Source organism: Suricata suricatta, chromosome 1 (genome assembly GCF_006229205.1).
Source record: "Suricata suricatta isolate VVHF042 chromosome 1, meerkat_22Aug2017_6uvM2_HiC, whole genome shotgun sequence".
Taxonomy (NCBI): Eukaryota; Metazoa; Chordata; class Mammalia; order Carnivora; family Herpestidae; genus Suricata; species Suricata suricatta.
Window position 1 is genome coordinate 110,654,197 of NC_043700.1, and position 18,682 is coordinate 110,672,878.

The 18,682-nt window shown below is 38.1% G+C and overlaps 1 protein-coding gene across 1 annotated transcript in view; it reads left to right on the forward strand.

Moving 5' to 3' along the window:
• Positions 1 to 16,440, forward strand: part of PPA2 (inorganic pyrophosphatase 2) — an 84,928-nt gene extending 68,488 nt beyond the window's left edge. The window contains exons 12-13 of the mRNA XM_029951392.1: positions 15,141 to 15,177; positions 16,226 to 16,440. Coding sequence (XP_029807252.1) covers positions 15,141 to 15,177; positions 16,226 to 16,260 — 72 coding nt within the window. The 3' untranslated portion in view covers positions 16,261 to 16,440. The remainder of the gene's footprint in view (positions 1 to 15,140; positions 15,178 to 16,225) is intronic.
• Positions 16,441 to 18,682: the final 2,242 nt, after the last annotated feature.

Consider the following 18,682-nt stretch of genomic DNA (forward strand, 5'->3'; position numbering starts at 1 on the left):
GTCATATGAATTACATACTGTATTCTTAGACTAAAATACGCCAGAGAAAAGAAAATGTTACTAAGAAAATCATAAGGAAAATGCATGTGCATTTACAGTATCATACTATATTTATTGAAAAGAAATTCATGTATAAGTGGACTTGAGCAGTTCAAACCCCTAATTGTTCAAGGATCAACTTGAACAGTTAGGGGTCTGTCTAAATGCAATAAATGTGTGTGTCTAAATGCAATAAATGCTTTTAGGAAAATGAGCAGGGCAGAGGGGATGAAGTGCCAGGAGTGGGACTGGAGTTGTAGTTCTTAAAAAGGGAGACAGGGACCACCTCAGTAGGAGACTGACATGAGTCCCGATTTGTAGAAGGTAAGAGAGTGTGCCACGTTACCATCCCCGTCCACAGGCCCCCTTACCATGAGACAAGAGGAGGCCTGATGTGTTCAAGAAATACCCAAGGAACCACAGTGACGGTAGAAGAGAGTGAGTTCAGGGGAGACAGGAGGGGAGGTCAGAAATGTTTGGATCTGGGGGTGAAAGTGGTAGTAAATTATTGTGAAAGACCCTATAAAATAGTCTGCAAAGAGTATCTTAAGAAATTTGTTTCTTATTCTGAATGAGATATGGAACCACTAGCTAGTTTTAAGCAGAGGAATAATAGGATCTGACTTAGATTTGGACAAGATCACCCCATCTGCATGGGTGAGACTAGACTGGAGTGGGAGAAGGGAAGATGAGGGAAGGCGTCGTAGTAATGCGGGACACGATATCAGTTTATTTTCTCCAAGTTTTCAATTTTGGATAGATTACATTCTGAACTTATCAGTATTTATTACTTCTTTAATGAGAAAAATAAAGGAAAACAAGAAACTTTTTATCTTTGTCCAAGGAGTCTCTCTTGCTGATCTCAGATTTGAGGGGTGCCTGGGTGGTTCAGTCAGAAGCATCTGGCTTGATTTCGGCTCAGGTCTTGATCTCACGGCTCATGAAACTGAGCCCTGCATCGATGCGGAGCCCGCTTGAGATTCTGTCTCTCCCTTGCTTCTTGCCCCCCCTCCAGGCACATTCACACCCACACTCTCTCTCAAAATAAATAAAGGAACGTTAAAAAAAAGTCTATTGCGTTTTAGTTTTGGATTTATAAATAATAGATTCTTTTCTTAAAATTAGCTGCAAGATTAACGTTTCTATCTTCATCCTGTTTTTTAATTGTTTCCTGTATTAGTAGGAAAACAGTCCTTTTGGGAAAAAAAAATTGAAGGATATGGATGTGATCTAGATAGTTAGATCTGAGGAACAAGATTAGAATTCAGAAACATTAACATCCAGCTTTAATTACATGGTCTAGTAACTTTGTTGCTTCATAATAATGAAGAAAGAGAGTGCTATACTGATTTTTCACTGAGAGCACCACAGTAGAGAATCAAAATACTAGAAATCAGTCCCTCTTCACTACGTCTAATGGAGCATATCATATATGGGATTTCCCATTAAAAATCTGTAAGTCAAAGAATTGCTCTATTAGCGGCATCTAGTGATTCAGGAGCCCAGATTAGACAATACTTTCTTATGAAGATTTTATTAACTTATAATAATGAAATTCTTTGTAGCCAAAGCATTTTGACTTGGCATTTCTTTTCTACAGAACCACACTGAGGTGTTTGAATTAGAATTATTCCCATATATCTTCCAAGATCTCTCTATTGTGCTCTATACTAAACATACTGATGTCAAACTACTATTTTTCTTTGGTTGCTCAAAAAACTTAAGATGTTCAAGTTACCCTTCAATGCTGACCACAGCAGTTCTGGGATTGTGTGGAATCAAATTGTAACCTTAGGTTTATTGGTGGGCTTAGAATGAATGAACTCATTCTAACAAGTTTAACCAACAAGATTTATATTGATAGAATATTCAGGATCAGTTGATTAGATGAGATTTTAGGATAAATGAACTGCTTTGGTGAATGGATAGTTTTAAAGTAAAAAAAGAAAAGAAATGGGTTAAACTTCTGAGTGATTAATAGAATTGTTGCAGGGTGTATATACTGGAGAATATGTATTAAGAACAATTTACTGTAGTAGCATTGATACCAAAAAAAAAAAAATCATTAAGTAGTCATCTGACAATATGTACAGGTCTATTCAGAAAAATATCATCATTATATCCAAGAAAAAATAAAAGCCAACAGCCTGATGAGTATTGTCTGGAAGCATTTGGGAAACAAATTAGAACATGTCTACAGAAAGGATTTGCCATGCTTAAGGCAGAGATCTTAAGAAGGGTAGAAGCTCTAAGGAAGATGAGAATTGACATGATCAAAGAACTATGGGATTTTATTTATGAATATAGATGTTTGAATTTATTACAAGCATGAAAGACAGAGCTGTGTCAGAATAAGGAGGCTGTGCAGATCTCGGTGCTCTGGGGTCCACAGAGGCCGAGAGCACTGCCCTCTGACTGGGTGTCCGGGCCACGACATGGGTCTCTGGCAACAGGAGTAACGTTCTGTAACAGTTCAACCACAAGACCCTCCAGTTACCGGTTTTGGAATACTGTGTCAAGTGTTTTTTAACTTTTATGTCACTTTACAGCCAAATAATATGGTATTCCTTCCCAATTCTTGAGGACCCTTCGACTGGAAATTGGAGCTTCATTTCCAGGAGCAAGGTGCAGATCTTAGATAGGGAACAAATGTGTGTTTGTGTATGTATGTACACCCATGATGTAATTTGTCTTTGAGATCTAATATTAGTTGCTATTAATGAAAATTTATTTGGCTGCTGGGATTTAAGGTACTGCTTTTAGGATTCTTTATGTAAATATTTTTTGAAAATATGTTGAGAAGATTGAAACAAAGTGTACAAGCTTAATCTAAGACATATATTATTACAGAAGCCATAGTTTTTTCTACTACATGTGGCCACTTTGAAAAATTGAGTGTTAGCGGGGCACCTGGGTGGGTCAGTCAGTTTAGTGTCTGACTTTGGCTCAGGTCATGATCTCATGGTTTGTGGGTTTGAGCCCCACATCGGGCTCTGTGCTGACAGCTCAGAGCCTGGAGCCTACTTCGGATTCTGTGTGTCTCTCTCTCTCTGCCCCTCCCCTGCTTACGTTTCTCTTTCTCTCTCTCTCTTTCAAAAATAGACATTAAAATTTTTAAAAATTAAAAAATTAAAATAATTCAAATTTGAGTATTAGCCCACAAAGTGGGTTGCAAAAATATGCCAAAAAGTTGATGTTATGCAGACAACATTCTCTGTCTACAGTATAGCAAAGTTACTAATCAGTTATGAAAATATTAAAGGAAACCCAAAAGAAACTAAAACCACTTCTGAATAAATCATGCCTCAAATAAATGAATTATAAGAAATTATAAAATACTTAAAGTTGAATATTTGTGCAATGCAAAAATAGTTTTTGAGAGCAGTAAAATGATTAGCAGAAATGAAGGAAATTGAGGGGCTAAACATTGAACTCAACAGTTACTCTGGTCTTTTTCTTATCTTTTAATATTATAAGAAAGGAAATTACAGAGTAGAGCAGGTATTTAATGAAAGAAAACAGATAATGGCAAGGATCAGTTAAAAGCTAGGTTTCTTTTTTTTAAGAATAATACTCTAGGGGCACGTGGGTGGTTCAGTCAGTTGAGCCTCTGACTTTGGCTCAAGCCGTGATCTCATGGTTCATGAGTTCAAGCCCCCCATTGGCTCGCTGCTATTGGCAAGGAGCCCGCTTCAGATTCTCTGTCCCTATCATTGTGCCCCTCCCTTACTTGCACACCTCAAAAATAAACATTTTTAAAAAAAAGGAATAATAATATAAGCAAAACTATTATAGGAAGGATGATGAAAGAAAAGCACAAATAAACGTCCAGAATTAAAGATATTATTATGGACATAGGAGATATTTAAATAATCAGAAGGGAATACTGGCAGATGCTTTTGGCAATACCTTTCTAAACAGATGAATCGACAATTTTGTTGAAGATATAAATTATCAATATTAAATCAACATTGGGAAAGTGCAAATAGAAACGCATACATAAGGAATTGAAAAATAGAAAACGAATATGTTTATAACAATTACAAAGAATAGCTAATCATGAAAATGGCAATTTCTCCTATATTAATTAATGAAGTCAGTTTATTTTTAATCAGAATCCTAATTGGGTTTTTAATTGAATTTGACAGGATGATCCTAAAATTTATATGGATTAGTAAGTAAAGGACCAAGAATAACCTGGGGATTGATAAATTTAAATGAAGTTAAAAAAAAAACCTGTAAACTTGTTATGAGACCATAAAATAAATTAAAACATAAGCCGTTGGTTGGGAGAAGATATTTGCATATAAACGACAAGATTTAACAACATGTTTAGATCAACAAGAAAAGGGTAACCTAGTCAGAAAAAAATGGGCAAACAACATTAATGGACAGTTCACAAAAGCGGATACTTAAATGGCCAGTAAACATATGAAAATTTATCTCATCAATAATCAATGAGGTGAAGCTAAGACACAATATAATTTCATGGTTATCAGGTTAACAAATGTTTAGAAGTCTGATTTTAGGCTTTTAGACACTGATTTTAGAAGTATTTCTAAGCAAGTGAGGAAAGGAGACCTCTCATACTTGTTGGTATGTTTGATGGGAATGTAAATTGGTACAACCACTTTGAAGAGCAATTAAGTCATTTTAAGTAAAGTTGAAGATACTTACAATCCACTACTCAGAAATTACCTTCTAGGACACATTCTTTAGAAACACTAATAGGATCACAGGTGGGAAAATTGGAAACTTAATAAATGTCTATGGATAAGAATTGGGTAAATAAACTATAGTTTATTTCTCTGGTGGAATGCCATGCCATATGAAATATATAAATTAGAACCGTGTGACTCTATATGGGTGAAACCTGAAAGTGCAGTGTTAGGCAGAAAAAGCTTTTGTGGCAAGAGATAGTGCACAAAGCGCCTAAAGCAGTACCGTATATTTTTAATGAATATGCACAGATATGGTCACATTTTAGAACCATAAATAAGAAGAATAAACAGCAGTGTTAGCATTTTAGTTAGAAGTTACTTCTGAGAAGGGAAATAAGTATGATTTTTATTTCTGATCAACATGGAAAAAAGACTTCAGTTGTAACATTTCTGAAATGTTATTAACTCTTAAAAGTGTAGAGAATAGATGTTATGTCTGCATTTTTTGCATGTTTAAAGTATTCATAGCTTTAAAATTTTATATGCCTAGGAAAACAATGGAATTAATAAAACTAAAAGCTAATTTTTTAAATGATCAATAAAATTGATACATCTTTAGCCAGAATGATCAGGAAAGAGAAGAGAGAAGATAAGTCTTCAGTGTCAGGAATGAGACAAGGGACACCACTGCTGATTGTGACAGTTATTGGGAGAACAATAAGAAAATATTGTGGAAAACTTTATACCAGTAAGTTTGACAACTTTGATGAAGTTGACAGATTCCTCAAAATAGACCACCAAAATTCCCTCAAGAAGAAATAGGCATAAACAAATTAAATGTGTACTTAAAAACCTTTCCATAAACAGTGCTTGGCATAGTTAACTCCCACTACTTTTATTGAGCATTATAGGTACTAGCCAGTGCACTCAAAAAAAGAAAAGACATCCCACTTGTAAAGGAAGATGACTTGAATGTCTATGTAGATTATTTAATAAAATCTACCTGAAAGCTACTAGAATAAGCGAATTTAGCAAGTTTGTTGTAGGATACAAAATCACTATACAACAAACTATTATATTTGTATATGCTAGCAATAAACAATTGGAAATAAATAAAAACATTCTTTATAATGGCATCAAAAATATGAAACACTTAGGGGGAAAACTGGAAAAAATATGTGAAGAACCTGTAACCTATAAAGCAATGCCGACAGAAATCGGAGAACTAAGTAAATGGAAAGGTATATTCATAGGTTGGAAGAGGCAATACTGTTATGTCATTTCTCAAATTTTGATCTATAGATTCAGTGCAGTGTCAGTCAAATTCTAATACACTTTTTTGTAGAAATTAATAAACTCATATATATAAATACCAGAGACCTCGAATAAGCAACCTTATGAAGAAGAAAGTTGGAATAGTAACTTCCTTTTTTCAAGACATTTTATAAAGCTACAATAATTAGAGTTTAGTAATGGGGTGAAACTAGACGAAGAAATGAATGGAATTAAATACAGAAGTAGATCTACGTATATGTGCACAACGTATTTTCAAAATGATAATCGTCTTTAAAAAATTTTTTTAGTGTTTATTTTTGAAAGAGAGAGAGACACACAGAGAGAGAGCACACGCATGCACTCAAGGGATGGAGGGGCAGAAAGAAAGGGAGACACAGAATCCACAGCAGGCTCCAGACTCTGAGCTGTCAACACAGAGCCCGATGCGGGGCTTGAATCCATGGACTGTGAGATCATGACCTGAGCCGAAGTTGGCCACTTAACCCACGGAGCCACCCAGGCACCCCAAAATGATAATCTTTTAAATAAGTAGAACTTGAGCAGTTGGTTATTCCACAGGGTATCAAAGAAACCTCACTTGAGTCCATACCTTGCATTTTATATGGTAATTGTTTAAAATGTATCCTAGGCCAAAATTTAAAACCTAAAACTATAAACCTATTTTGATCTTGAGTAGTTAGGCAAACTTTTTTAGATATGGCACTAAAAGCATAACCTATTTTTTAAAAATTTTGTTCTGTAAAAAGTAGTCCTAAGAGAATGAAAAGAAGCCACATACTGTAAGAAAATATTTGAAAATCATATACCTGAAAAAGGGACTTGTATTAGAATAAAGAACTGTCACAATTCATTAATAAGACAACATTCCCTCACCTCCAAAGGAAATGCAAAAAAAAGGCAGACATATACATATTACATAATTCCATTTATATAAAATTTTAGGAAATGTAAATGCTAATGTATGGTGACATAAAACATCAGTTGGAGAATTTGGAAGAGAGCCAGGAAGGAAGGATTTCACAATTTCTTTTACAAGAACAGGAAGAAATTGGGGATGATGGTGAATATGTGTATTATATGTGATTGTGATAATGACTTTATGAGTGTGATATATGTCAGAACTACTAAACTATGCTAAAAACACAGTATGCAGTTTGTTTAATGTCAGTGTTATTCCCGAGAATTCTTAATGGATAAAAAGGTATGTTCTGGAGTCAGTTTGTCTAGGTCAAAATCCCAGGTCTTTCATTTATAACTTAAAGCAATTATTGGGGTGCCTGAGTGGCTCAGTCAATTAAGTGTCCAGCTTCGGCTCAGGTCATGATGTCACGGTTCATGGGTTCAAGCCCCACGTTGGACTCTGTGCTGACAGAGCCTGGAGCCTGCTTCAGATTCTGTATCTCCCTCTGTCTCTGACCCTCCCCTACTCACGCGGTCTTGTCTCTCCCTGTCTCTCAAAAATAAATAAAAAACATAAAATTTTTTTTAAACAATTATTTAACTTATTTATGCCTGGTTTCTTTATAAAATGGAGCTGCTAATAATATCTTCCTTATAAGAATTGTCGTAGAGAATTGGATGAGATGATCCAGGTAAAATGTAGAGCAGCTAGAAACTTCAATAAACATTGAGTTTTATTGTCCCTTGGCATTAATGTTGTTGAGTTAAGTCGACCACAGGGAGAAAAATCTCTTCTATTCCAGCTTCTTCAGTACTTCCAATGACGAGGACATCACTCCCTCGTGGGATCACCCATTCTATTGTTGAGTATTAGAAAAGTCATTATGACTAATTTAGACTATTCAGTGAGGATTAGTCCTATATTCAGAGACTTAAACAGGAAGGAAGGGGAGGGGAAAGGAGAAGTTAGTTTCCTCAACATAACAACTATTCTAATACTTGACCACTTTTCCCATCTGGGAGTTTTTACCCAGAATTCTCCCACATGCTCTTATTTAGCACTTTCCTTGTATTCTACTCTCTGAGGACATGGATTGGGGAATGTTTGAATTAGGTAATTTGTATGGTTTTTTAATATTTGATGACAGAAGTCAAGAACTTGGTGAGACTGCACATGCAAACTTAGTGCATGCAGGACTGAGAAAGAACCACACTCATTGTTAAATTCCCAGACCTGCCTCAACCCGTGAACAGCCTGGTAGCCTTGGGGATTAAAATTCTTAGAATCTAGGATTCAGGTCAAGGAGAGTAAACATACTCCTGCTCGGTTGCAGGGGCCCAATCTCATGAGTCTCATAGCTCATAGGAGTGAGGTGGAAAGCACTAGCAACTTCTGCAACTGGGGTGAGAGAGTGCCTCTCAGAGAAGTCTTAGCGGCTGCAGTCTGACTTTGTTTCTACCTTCACGTGGTCAGGTTTCCCCTAAAGACCATCTCAGGCAAGCTGAAGCACACAAAGCTCAAAGATGGTGGTCGTGGTGGTTCTTGAATGCACAATGACTAGTACATGGAAGAAGAAGGAGGAAATTTCACCTTTAATTAAAAATATACTCTCTCTCAAAATGGGAGGGCGGTGAGGCCTGAGCGACCCAGTCAGTTAATGTTCAACTCATGAATTCAGTTCAGGTCATGATCCCAGGGTTGTGGAATCGAGCTCCCGAGTTGGGCTTCACGCGAAGCGTGGAACCTGGTTAAGATTCTCTCTCCCTCTCCATCTCCTTCTCTCTCTGCCTCTCTCCCCTGCTTGCTCACTCACACTCTCTCTCTCTCTCTCAAATATGTACACACATTCACACACACACACACACACACACACACACACACACACATGCTGACTCCCTTTGGTAGATTTTAATTTTTTAGTGAAACAGTAATATCCACAGTGTTGTATGAAATTGGGGATGGTTATTTTGCATTTGATGCCAGAACTCCTCAGCTAAATTGTGAAGAGCGGTGTACTTACTAGAATCACATCTTGATTTATCAAAAAATAAATTATTTTAAAAAATAATAATGAATTACCATAAAGATGTTATTTTTGGTTTCCTAACTGTTCGCTCTGCATCACTACTCAAAGATGGACAAAAGAAATGAAAATCAACAATTTTGTTAGATTATATCCAATTATATACATTATTGCAAGGAAGAAGCGGGAGATTAAATTTATATAACTTAAAATACTTCTGCATTTTGTCTCTGGATAACTAGGAATTGGTCTTTTGCTGGGTTTCTGAAGCAAAAATTAGAAAAGGAATGTAAAAGTAAAATTAATGCAGAGCAGCTGCCTTATGAACTTTGGAAATATAATTCAGCTAAATCCCTACTATACCTGAATGAAAAACCAGGAACTTTTTTCCCTTTAACTTTGAACCCTTATAATAATAAAGTGAAAGAATATCAACTCTCATATAGTAAAAGCACAATTTAAATGTTTCAATCAGTGTATCATTTAATTAATTTGAATAAATGTAACCTCCAACTAAAGATGCTCCTAAGGACCTAGTGGGATTTTTTTTGAAGGAGAAACACTAAGTACAGAGCAGGTGCATTAATGGTTTGTGTCAACTCAAAACCCTGCTTATGCATGAAAAAGGACCGAGGCTAGGGTAAGCTTTCTTTGGTGGGTAAAAGAGGAATACTTTGGTAATGTGAACTGTAGATTAGTTTGAAAGAAATCAAAGATATGAATATTCATGAGGAAGTATTTTTGGAGTGGGAAAAGGGAGAAGATAGCATTTTTTAAATATAATTTATTGTCAAATTGGCTAACAGCATTTTTAGAATAAGAATATAAAATAATACTCTTTTGTGGAGAATTTGTATTAGATGATTAAGGGTACCCACATTTTCCCCAGTAAGTAACTGAAAATCCTTTCTGTGTTTCTAACCATGAAAATGTAGTGACACCTGACACAGTTGGGATTGGGCCCGTTTTAGGTGCTTCTCTTAGTTATTCCACTTCCTGTAAGAAGGTGCAGTTTGTTGTTTGTGAATCAGGAGGCTGTTGACTGTAGGTGAAAAATTTAATAGCAGATGTGTATCAGGTACCCCTTCAAATTTAAATACCTGTCTCTCCTTTTGCGCAGGTTAACATAGAAAAAGGTTTTTAAAAAAATGACCTCCAAACTATGATAGTTCTTGTCTCTGAGTTCTAGACTTGTTATGTTTGTTATCTTTTATATAAAGCTTTGAGCACACTGAATGTATTTTACTGACCAAGAAATATATGTTAAGAATGAAGAAATAAGTGGGCGTGTGGCTGGCTCAGTCAGTAGGGCGTGCAGCTCTTCATCTTGGGTTTGTGACTTCGAGCCCCATGTTGGGTGAGGAGATGACTTCAAAGTAAAAATCATCTTTAAAAAAGAATGAAGAAATAGCATCCTGGAAATTAATTTTAAAGTAAAATGCACTGATGTTTCTGCTAGAGTAGTGTGTCCACTGCTTTCCTGAGGTTGATGAGGAGTTGCCCAGGGACTCTACTGTGTACGGCATACCTCCTGTCACTGCGGTTCACTTTATTGTGCTTCGCCGATGCTACGTTGTACTCATGTTGAGATGTGCAGTAACTGTGTGTTGAGCCGTTGGTGTGTTGGTGCTGTTTTTCTAAAACCATTTACTCACTTTGTGTCTCGGTCACATTTTGGTAATTCTCACAATATTTCAGACATTTTTTATTATTACATTTGTTATGGTGATCTGTCATCAGTGAGCTCGGATATTACTCTTGTAATTGTTTTGGGGTGCCACACACCACACTCCTATGAGATGGTGAACTTAATGGATAAATGGGTATGCCTTCTGACTGTTCAGCTGTCTGGCTGTTCCCCATCTGGCCCATAGAGAGGCTTTTTTATTGCCTGAAACACAACAGTATTGAAATTAGGCCAATTAATAACCCCATAATGGCCTCCCAAGTGTCCAGTGAAAGGAAGAACCGCACATCTTCCATTTTAAATCAAGCTAAAAACGATTAAGCTTCATGGAGAATGCACATTTTGAAAGCCAAGACAGGCTGAAAGGTAGACCTCCTGCTTCATAAAATTAGCCAAATTAACACAAAGGAAAAGTTCTCAAAGCCTACTCCTCTGAACACCCAAATGATAAGAAAGCAAAACAGCCTGTTGATGACACCGAGAAAGTTCGAGTGGTCTGGATGGAAGACCAAACCAGCCGTAACATTCCCTTAAGCTAAAGCCTAATCCAGAGCAAGGTTGTAACTTTCCTGAATTCTGTGAAGGCTGAGAGAGGTGAGGAACCTGCAGGAAAAGAGTTGGAAGCTCGCAGAGGTTGGTTCATGAGGTTTTAGGAAAGAAGCCATCTCCGTAACTCAGAAGTTGAAGAAAAAGCAGGAAATACTGATGTAGAAGCTGCAGCAAGTTACCCAGAAAGTCTAAGATACAAGAGTAGCTACACTAAACAGTGGATTTTCAGTGTGGATTAAACAGCCTTCTTTTCGAAGGTAATGCCATCCAAAACTTCCATAGCCAAAGAGGAGAAGTCAGTGCCTGGCTTCCAAAGCTTCAAAGAACAGGCTGACTTGTCAGGGGCTAACAGATCTGGTGACCCCAGTTGCCATCCCCCAGTTCCTTGGGCCTTTTAAGAATTAGGCTAAATCTACTCTGTGTTCAGTAAATGAGACAACAAAGCCTGAATGACAGCTCATCTGTTTACAGTATGGTTTACTGAATATTTTAAACCCACTGTTGAGACCTGCTGTTTAGAAGAAAGACTCTTCAAAATATTGTCACTCACTGACAATGCACCTGGTCCCCCAACAGTGCCGACGGAGCTATACAGTGAGATTCATGTTGTTTTCGTGCTTGCTAACACAACATCCACTCTACAGCCCATGGATCAAAGGAGTAATTTCGACTTTCAAGTCTTACTATTTAAGAAATACATTTCAGGGGCACCTGGGTGGCTCAGTCAGTTAAGTTCTCAACTCTTGGTTTAGGCTCAGATCATGATTTCACAGTTTCTTGAGTTTGAGCCCCACATCTGGCTCTGCACTGGCCGCCTGGGACCTGCTTGGGTTTCTCTCTTTCTACCCCTCCCCCACTCGTTCTTGGTCTCTCTCTCTCTCTCTCTCACTCTCTCTCTCAAATTAAAAATAAAATTAAAAGAATACATTTCATAAGGCTATAGCTGCCACAGATAAGTGGTTCTTCTAATGGATCTGGGCAAAGTAAATTGAAAACCTTTTAAAAAGGATTCACCATTTTAGACATCATTAAGAACATTCATGATTCATGGGAAGAAGTCATAATATCAAAAGAACAGGAATTTGGAAGAAGTTGATTCCAGCCCTCATGGATGACTTTGGGGACTCAAGACTTCAGTGGAGGAAGTAGCTGTAGATGTGGTGGAAATCAGCAAAAGAGCTAGAATTGTAGGTGGAGTTTGAAGAGGTGACTAAACTGCTGTAATCTCATGATAATAGTTGAATGGATGAGGAGTCACTTTTTAATGGATGAGCCAAGAAAGTGTTTTCTTGAGGTGGAATTTGTTTCTGGTGAAGATGCTATAAAGATTATTGAAATGACAATAAAGGATTTAGAATATTACATAAATTCAGTTGATAAAGCAGGGGGAGGGTTTGAGAATACGGACTCCTGTTTTGAAAGAAGTTCTGCCGTAGGTAATATGCTATCAAACAGCATCACATGCTACAGAGAAATTATTCACGAAAGGAAGAGTCAATCGATGTTGCAATCTTGGTTGTTGTCTTAGTTTAAGAAATTGCCCCAGCCCCGCAGACCGACAGCAGCCACCACTGTGGTCAGTCAGCAGCCATCAACGTGAAGGCAGGTCCTTCCACCAGCAAAAAGACTCTGGCTCACTGAAAGCTCAGGTGATGGTCAGCGTTTTTTCGCAATATTTTTTAAATTAAGGTATGTACACTGTTATTTCAGATATGCTATTGCACACTATAATATACTATAGTGTAAACATACTTTTGTATGTACTAGGAAATAAAAAATCCATTTGACTCACTTTATTGCAGTATTCTCTTTCTTGCAGTGGCTTGGAACCAAACTTGCAGTGTCTCTGATGTATGTCTGTACCATACACTTTGTTCCTCTCAAATGTTTGGCAGCTCCAGCAAGAAGTAGCTGCTCATTTTAAACAGTAAATCTAAACAGCTAACTTTCCAACAAACCTCGTAATAGATCTCCTGCACTATTGATAGAGCATACCAATTTCCAAGAAATAAACAGGTTACTCTGTTTTTTAATCTGTGTAGTAAAACAGATTTCAAAGGCCTACTCTCAGTGAGTATAATTTTTATACTATGGTGTTACTTTCATACCCAGTATTTACATAATTTCTGTCATGGTTAAGCATTTTCTCTGTGTTAGAAAGGTGAATGGAATTTTTTTTAAGTATTTGGAAATCTTAAGGAAGTTTTATATAGAATTTATGCAGAACTCTTCTTTATTTACTTTGTTACATCATTTTCCATGACAGAATATAAAGCATATTGGATTAGCCTTTTTCCTGAAGAGTAGAGAGAAAAGCAACTTGAAACCATTTATGATTCAGGAGAATGTATCAGGGTTCTCCAAAGAAACAATAGGATATGTAGATATATGTAAAAACTGATAATGGAGGCTTATTGATTCTGACGTCTGAGTAGACCAGCTGGAGACAGAGGGGAGCCAGTGATTCAGGGGAAATCCAAAGCAGTTTCCTGGAAAATTTCCTCTTGCTTGGGAGGCTGGTCTTTTTGTTTTATTCATACCTTCAACTGATTGGTTGAGGCCCACCCACATTATGGAGGGCGCTCTACTTCACTGACAGTTTACCAATTAAAATGTTAATCTCAGCTTAAAACACCCTCCAAGGTGACACATTAATCATTACAGGGACTATTTTAATATTGCTGAAATTTACGTTTTTCTTCCTTACTGACTTGATCTTATTCAGTACTGCCCTTATACCTAGGCAGGGAGGTCCCTACTTTGGGATCTTGCTGCTTGCTGCAGGAGTCAATGGGTGGCTCTTTGGAGGAAGGGAGTGTATAGATCTGTGGCTTGGAGTTTCTGCCCTTGTGCAAATGAGGCCCTCATTACAAGCTAGGAGCCTGGGGAAGGGAGAGAAGTGGAACAGGATGAAAAGTGGGCCTCTCTTCCTTCCTTGGCTGTGTTCAGGCAGTCTCTGAGGTGTCTAGAATGCCAAGCAAAGCTTCCAAGTCATTACAAAAGTATATTTATCAAGATAACAAGATGGAACATACATTATGTTCCACTTATCCCTGTGTTAGCTTGATTTATAACTTTTAAATATTCCCATGTAGGGTATGTGGTCTTCCATTTGTACTTTTGCCCCAGACCTCAAATGTTAGAGGCAGATCTTTTCTGTTGAGGAGAGCAAATTCAGAGAATTAGAATTAGAAGTGGATTATTGAATTTGAAATCTGAAATGTGTTACAGAATCTGGGTAGTGATTATCCCTAGAGGAAAAGAGGTTATGATTGGGGAAGGGCCTGGCCTATTCCATTTCTCAACTTGGGTGGCGACTACATAGTTGTTTATCCTAGGGCTTTGTACATTCCTCTATATGGACGAGGGAATCTCTCAAGAAAACAAAAGGAAAAAAAAACTAAAAAATGTATTGTTCTTAATTATGAAAAAAAAACCCCTGATATCTCAGAAAAGCCTTTCTCTCAGACTTGTCTATCACAGATTATACTACATCTGTTCTAAAAATCTTGGCCCAGTCATGGAAGTGAACAGAAAAATTAATTTAAATGCTCTGGAAGATGGCTAAGTAAATTCCATAATGTGTGAGTATGTTTGCATGCGTGTGCCTGATGTATCTGTGAGTGTGTGTGTGTGTGTGTGTGTGTGTGTGTTGGATTTGTGTCCTCTAGTCCTCAGCCAAAGAGACAACTGAAGAAAACCTCTCTCCCTTCTCTTTACATTCTCAGTAGTTCCCATGGGTTAATGAGAAAAATATTTTCAAGCATGCATTTTCTGTTTGACTCTGAGTCTGTGGTTTGTTTATCCGAAAGAAGCAGCAGTGATAATTAAAGGCAAAGAGAAGTACTTACTTTTTTCAGGTTAGAGAACCATTGCACATAAACTTTGTTCTGATGAAACTGTTCCATGAAAAAAAAAATTCTGGAAGTAGTTTCCACATCTAAATATTCATAACAGGGATTCATCGCTGTTATTATCTTCCAGGTGCCGTCATCACCGAGTAAGGAAGGAAATGAAGAAGGTCTGGTATATTTTGGTTCTTGAGGAGCTAGATATGTACATTTGTTTATAGTGGTGAAAACCAGAAAAAAAGTACAGGAGATTAACTAAAGTGATATAAACCAAGTAAAATACGTCTTTAATAACCATGAAAATTTTCAAATGTAATCAATTATTAGATAAGTTCAAAAAATGAGAAGGAGCACATTTACTACTTTTAGGCTAGACAATAGTTTGATTATGTTAATGCCTTTTTTGGTGACGTACTGAAATTTTTCAGGTAATCTCAGTAAATTTAATGAGACTCCAGATAATCTGAATTTGGGAGATTTTCTTTACTATCTCATCATTTTAGTAAATTATTCATTTTGAGTAAATATCTTAAAATCACAATTAAAGTAGGATGGAAAATTATTTTATGTTGCCATTATTTGAAGCTGTTTTGAGAAACAAGCAAAAATATGCTGTAGTAAAAATTCTAAAATACAAGACAGACACCTATCATTTGTCTTTGAAACTTTACAAAGTTTTTGGCCCTTTATTTTAATGTAGAACATTAGAAGATCATTCGAGTTGCAAGATTGGAGGAGAAATGAGCACTGTTTACTCTGTTAAGTACTACGATGTTTAGAAAAGAATAAATCCGTAGACATTTAATGGGAAGCAAGTTATCTTCCTTATATGGGCAACTCACAGATTGCTTCTCTGTAGTAAGATCCCGTTTTTGTATATTTGACAAGCAGTCAGATTTTACGGTACAGAGTGTTTTCCCTAGACCTTTCATGCTGACGTTAGGGCACCAACTTTGCTGGTAAATCCAGCAAAATAAGGTTGGAAGGCTCCGGAGTGTTTAGCCCAGTTTTCTATAAGGCTTGAGCCAAATGAGAGAACTTGGGACAAGAGTTTAAAGGGGAGTAACTTTAAATAGGGAAATGTGTCCTACCACGCTCATGATTGTTTTTAGCTGCCTAAATACTTCCTGAAGGTGTAACTGAAATTTGTCTCCCCTCCGTCTCTCCCTCCCTCCCTTGCTGTTTACCCCTCCCCTGACACCCCGTCCCCCATTTCAGACGCAGAGCATGTATGGCACTTCCTTGGCAAGTGACTGGACCGTCTGCAGTTCTGCCATCAAGACTCCAGTCTCCGAGGACCCCACGACTCCCACTTCCCCAAATGCTAGAGACTGGCAGAGCTATGGAATTCACTGACCTCCTGAAACTTCATTTTTTCCCCAATTCTTTTTGAGATAAACAATATGTAAATAAAGACTGAAATTTTTGAATTATTTGGGATATTTATTGATATGAAAAGAAGATTTTGTTTAATTTCATAGCAGAAATTTAGAAGCAGTGGGTTTTGACCAGTTCTAATTTCTATGGCCAAAGAAACCCAACAATTTTATTAGCTTTTATTTCTATAGGTTAGTGTAGAAATTACAAATTTAGTAAGTTAATTACATTTTTATAGATGTTCTCATTTTCATACCACATTTTTTCTTTTTTTTTTAATTTTGTTTTTAATGTTTGTTTATTTTTGAGAGAGAGGGACCGAGTATGAGTGGGAGAGGGGCGGAGAGAAAGAGGGAGACACTGAATCAGAAGCAGGATTCAGGCTCTGAGCTGTCAGCACAGAGCCTGACGCGGGGCTCAAACTCATGAACTGTGAGATCATGACCTGAGCCAAGGTCGGACACTTACCCACCTGAACCACCCAGATGCCCCGTGTTATCTTTTTTCAGGTTGCTGCAGGAACCTTTCTTTGGCCATCCTGTGGCCTATTAGTCCCGTATATGTGTGTTTACATTTATTAAGGCTCTTCCCTGTCACATTATTGGAGGGCCTAAACTCTCTGAATCTCATCTGGGCCCCTTAGTTTCAATGCTCATCTCTCTGGTGATGACGCCCAAATCTACAAAAGAAGCCCAGTTCTGTCACCTGGAGTCTGTTGGACATCTCAAATTCCTTTGACCCCTCTCATCCGGAGCTGAACTCTTACCTTCCCTGGTCCATCAGCAGTGGAATTAACATTCTCCTAAGCCCCCACTCAACCCTTGAAATCACACTGAACCTCCCTTCTCCTGTCTTTGTTGATGAAGACCATCTGAATGCCCTTCCCCTCTCCATTCCTTTATAAGCACACGTGCGGGCTTTTCCCCTCAGGTCACTCGGATCCATTACCAGCCTCACAGCTCGTCTCCATGCCTCCCAGGCCCAGCCCTCTGCCTCGGCCTCCCTGCTCTAGCTCCACTTCCTGCCCCTCTTGTCTCCTCAACAAGCTGTTCTGCCTCTGGCTCTCCTCCCTTCCATACCATCCTCCACGTTTCCAGTTACTTTCTTAAAACATGGATCCTAATCTGTTACATTTTTCCCAGAATGCCTTCAGTGTGGTTTCCATGTTCTGGAGAATAAAAACCAGACCATCTGATTTCCTCAGGAGTCCCATCCTCCAGCCACCCCAGACCACTCACTCCTCTCCAAGCACATCTTCTATGTTCACACACTCCCTACTGATCCTGTTCATGTCTTTCCCTCCCCCGTCCTTTCTGTTATATTAGCATAACATGTCTTTCCCTCCCCCGTCCTTTCATGTTGTATTAGCATAATGTGTCTTGAGGTGTACCAAGCCCCGTTACAAAGCTACCACTTCTTGAGCACCTGTTGTGCATCAGGTGCTGTTCTAGGTGCCTTGCGTATAGAAGCCCTAGAAGGTAGCTTGCCCACTTCATGCTGAGACTCTGAGAAGTTCTCTAACTTGCCTGAGGTCACACAGCAAGGTTCACAGCCAGAATCCGAACTCTTGGCTCCCTGGCTCTAAATCCTGTGTTTTTCCACCTGCTGTGCACGCTGCTTCCCACATAGCCACCTTGTGATGTAGGCGAAGCTCCAGGACGTCTGTCACAGAAGAGGAAACAGCTGCAGACAGTGGAAGTGATTAGCCCAGGTGACGCAGTAACAGTCACCTGAGACGTCTTTGGGAATAGGTAAACTTCTTCAGAGGACGTCAACAAATGAGAGGAGAGAGTCTGTTGTTTTTAAGTTTATTGATACATTTATTTTTTGTGTTGTGGAAATAATAAAACACAGAAAGGGAAAAGGAGCAACTGTTATTGCAAAAGTTGTAGACAGTAAGCCAAATTGTCAAAGCACAAATTACTGGGTTTGTGGCATAGGGCATGTTCGTCTCCTGAGAGTTGGGAGGGAGGGGCCATGTCTGGTGGGGCAGCTCACACCTGCTTTACACCCCTCCTCCTGGGAGTCAGTGGTACTTAGATGCTGCCTGGCCACTGAGCCTTGCACACTACAGTATGGCTGATCAAAAGTGTCTTCACAGTGTGTGATTTTGCATAGTTACGATCTTAAAAAATACTTAATGTTGATTTTTAATTTTTCTCTTATAAATGCCTTTCTGCATTGCTACATGGTTGTCATTATAATGGTGACAGTCACATTTAATTGAATGGCTATTTCATAGTGCCTTCAAACGAGCTAATCTGATCTTCGCCAGCTCTTTCCCATGGAACAATTAAG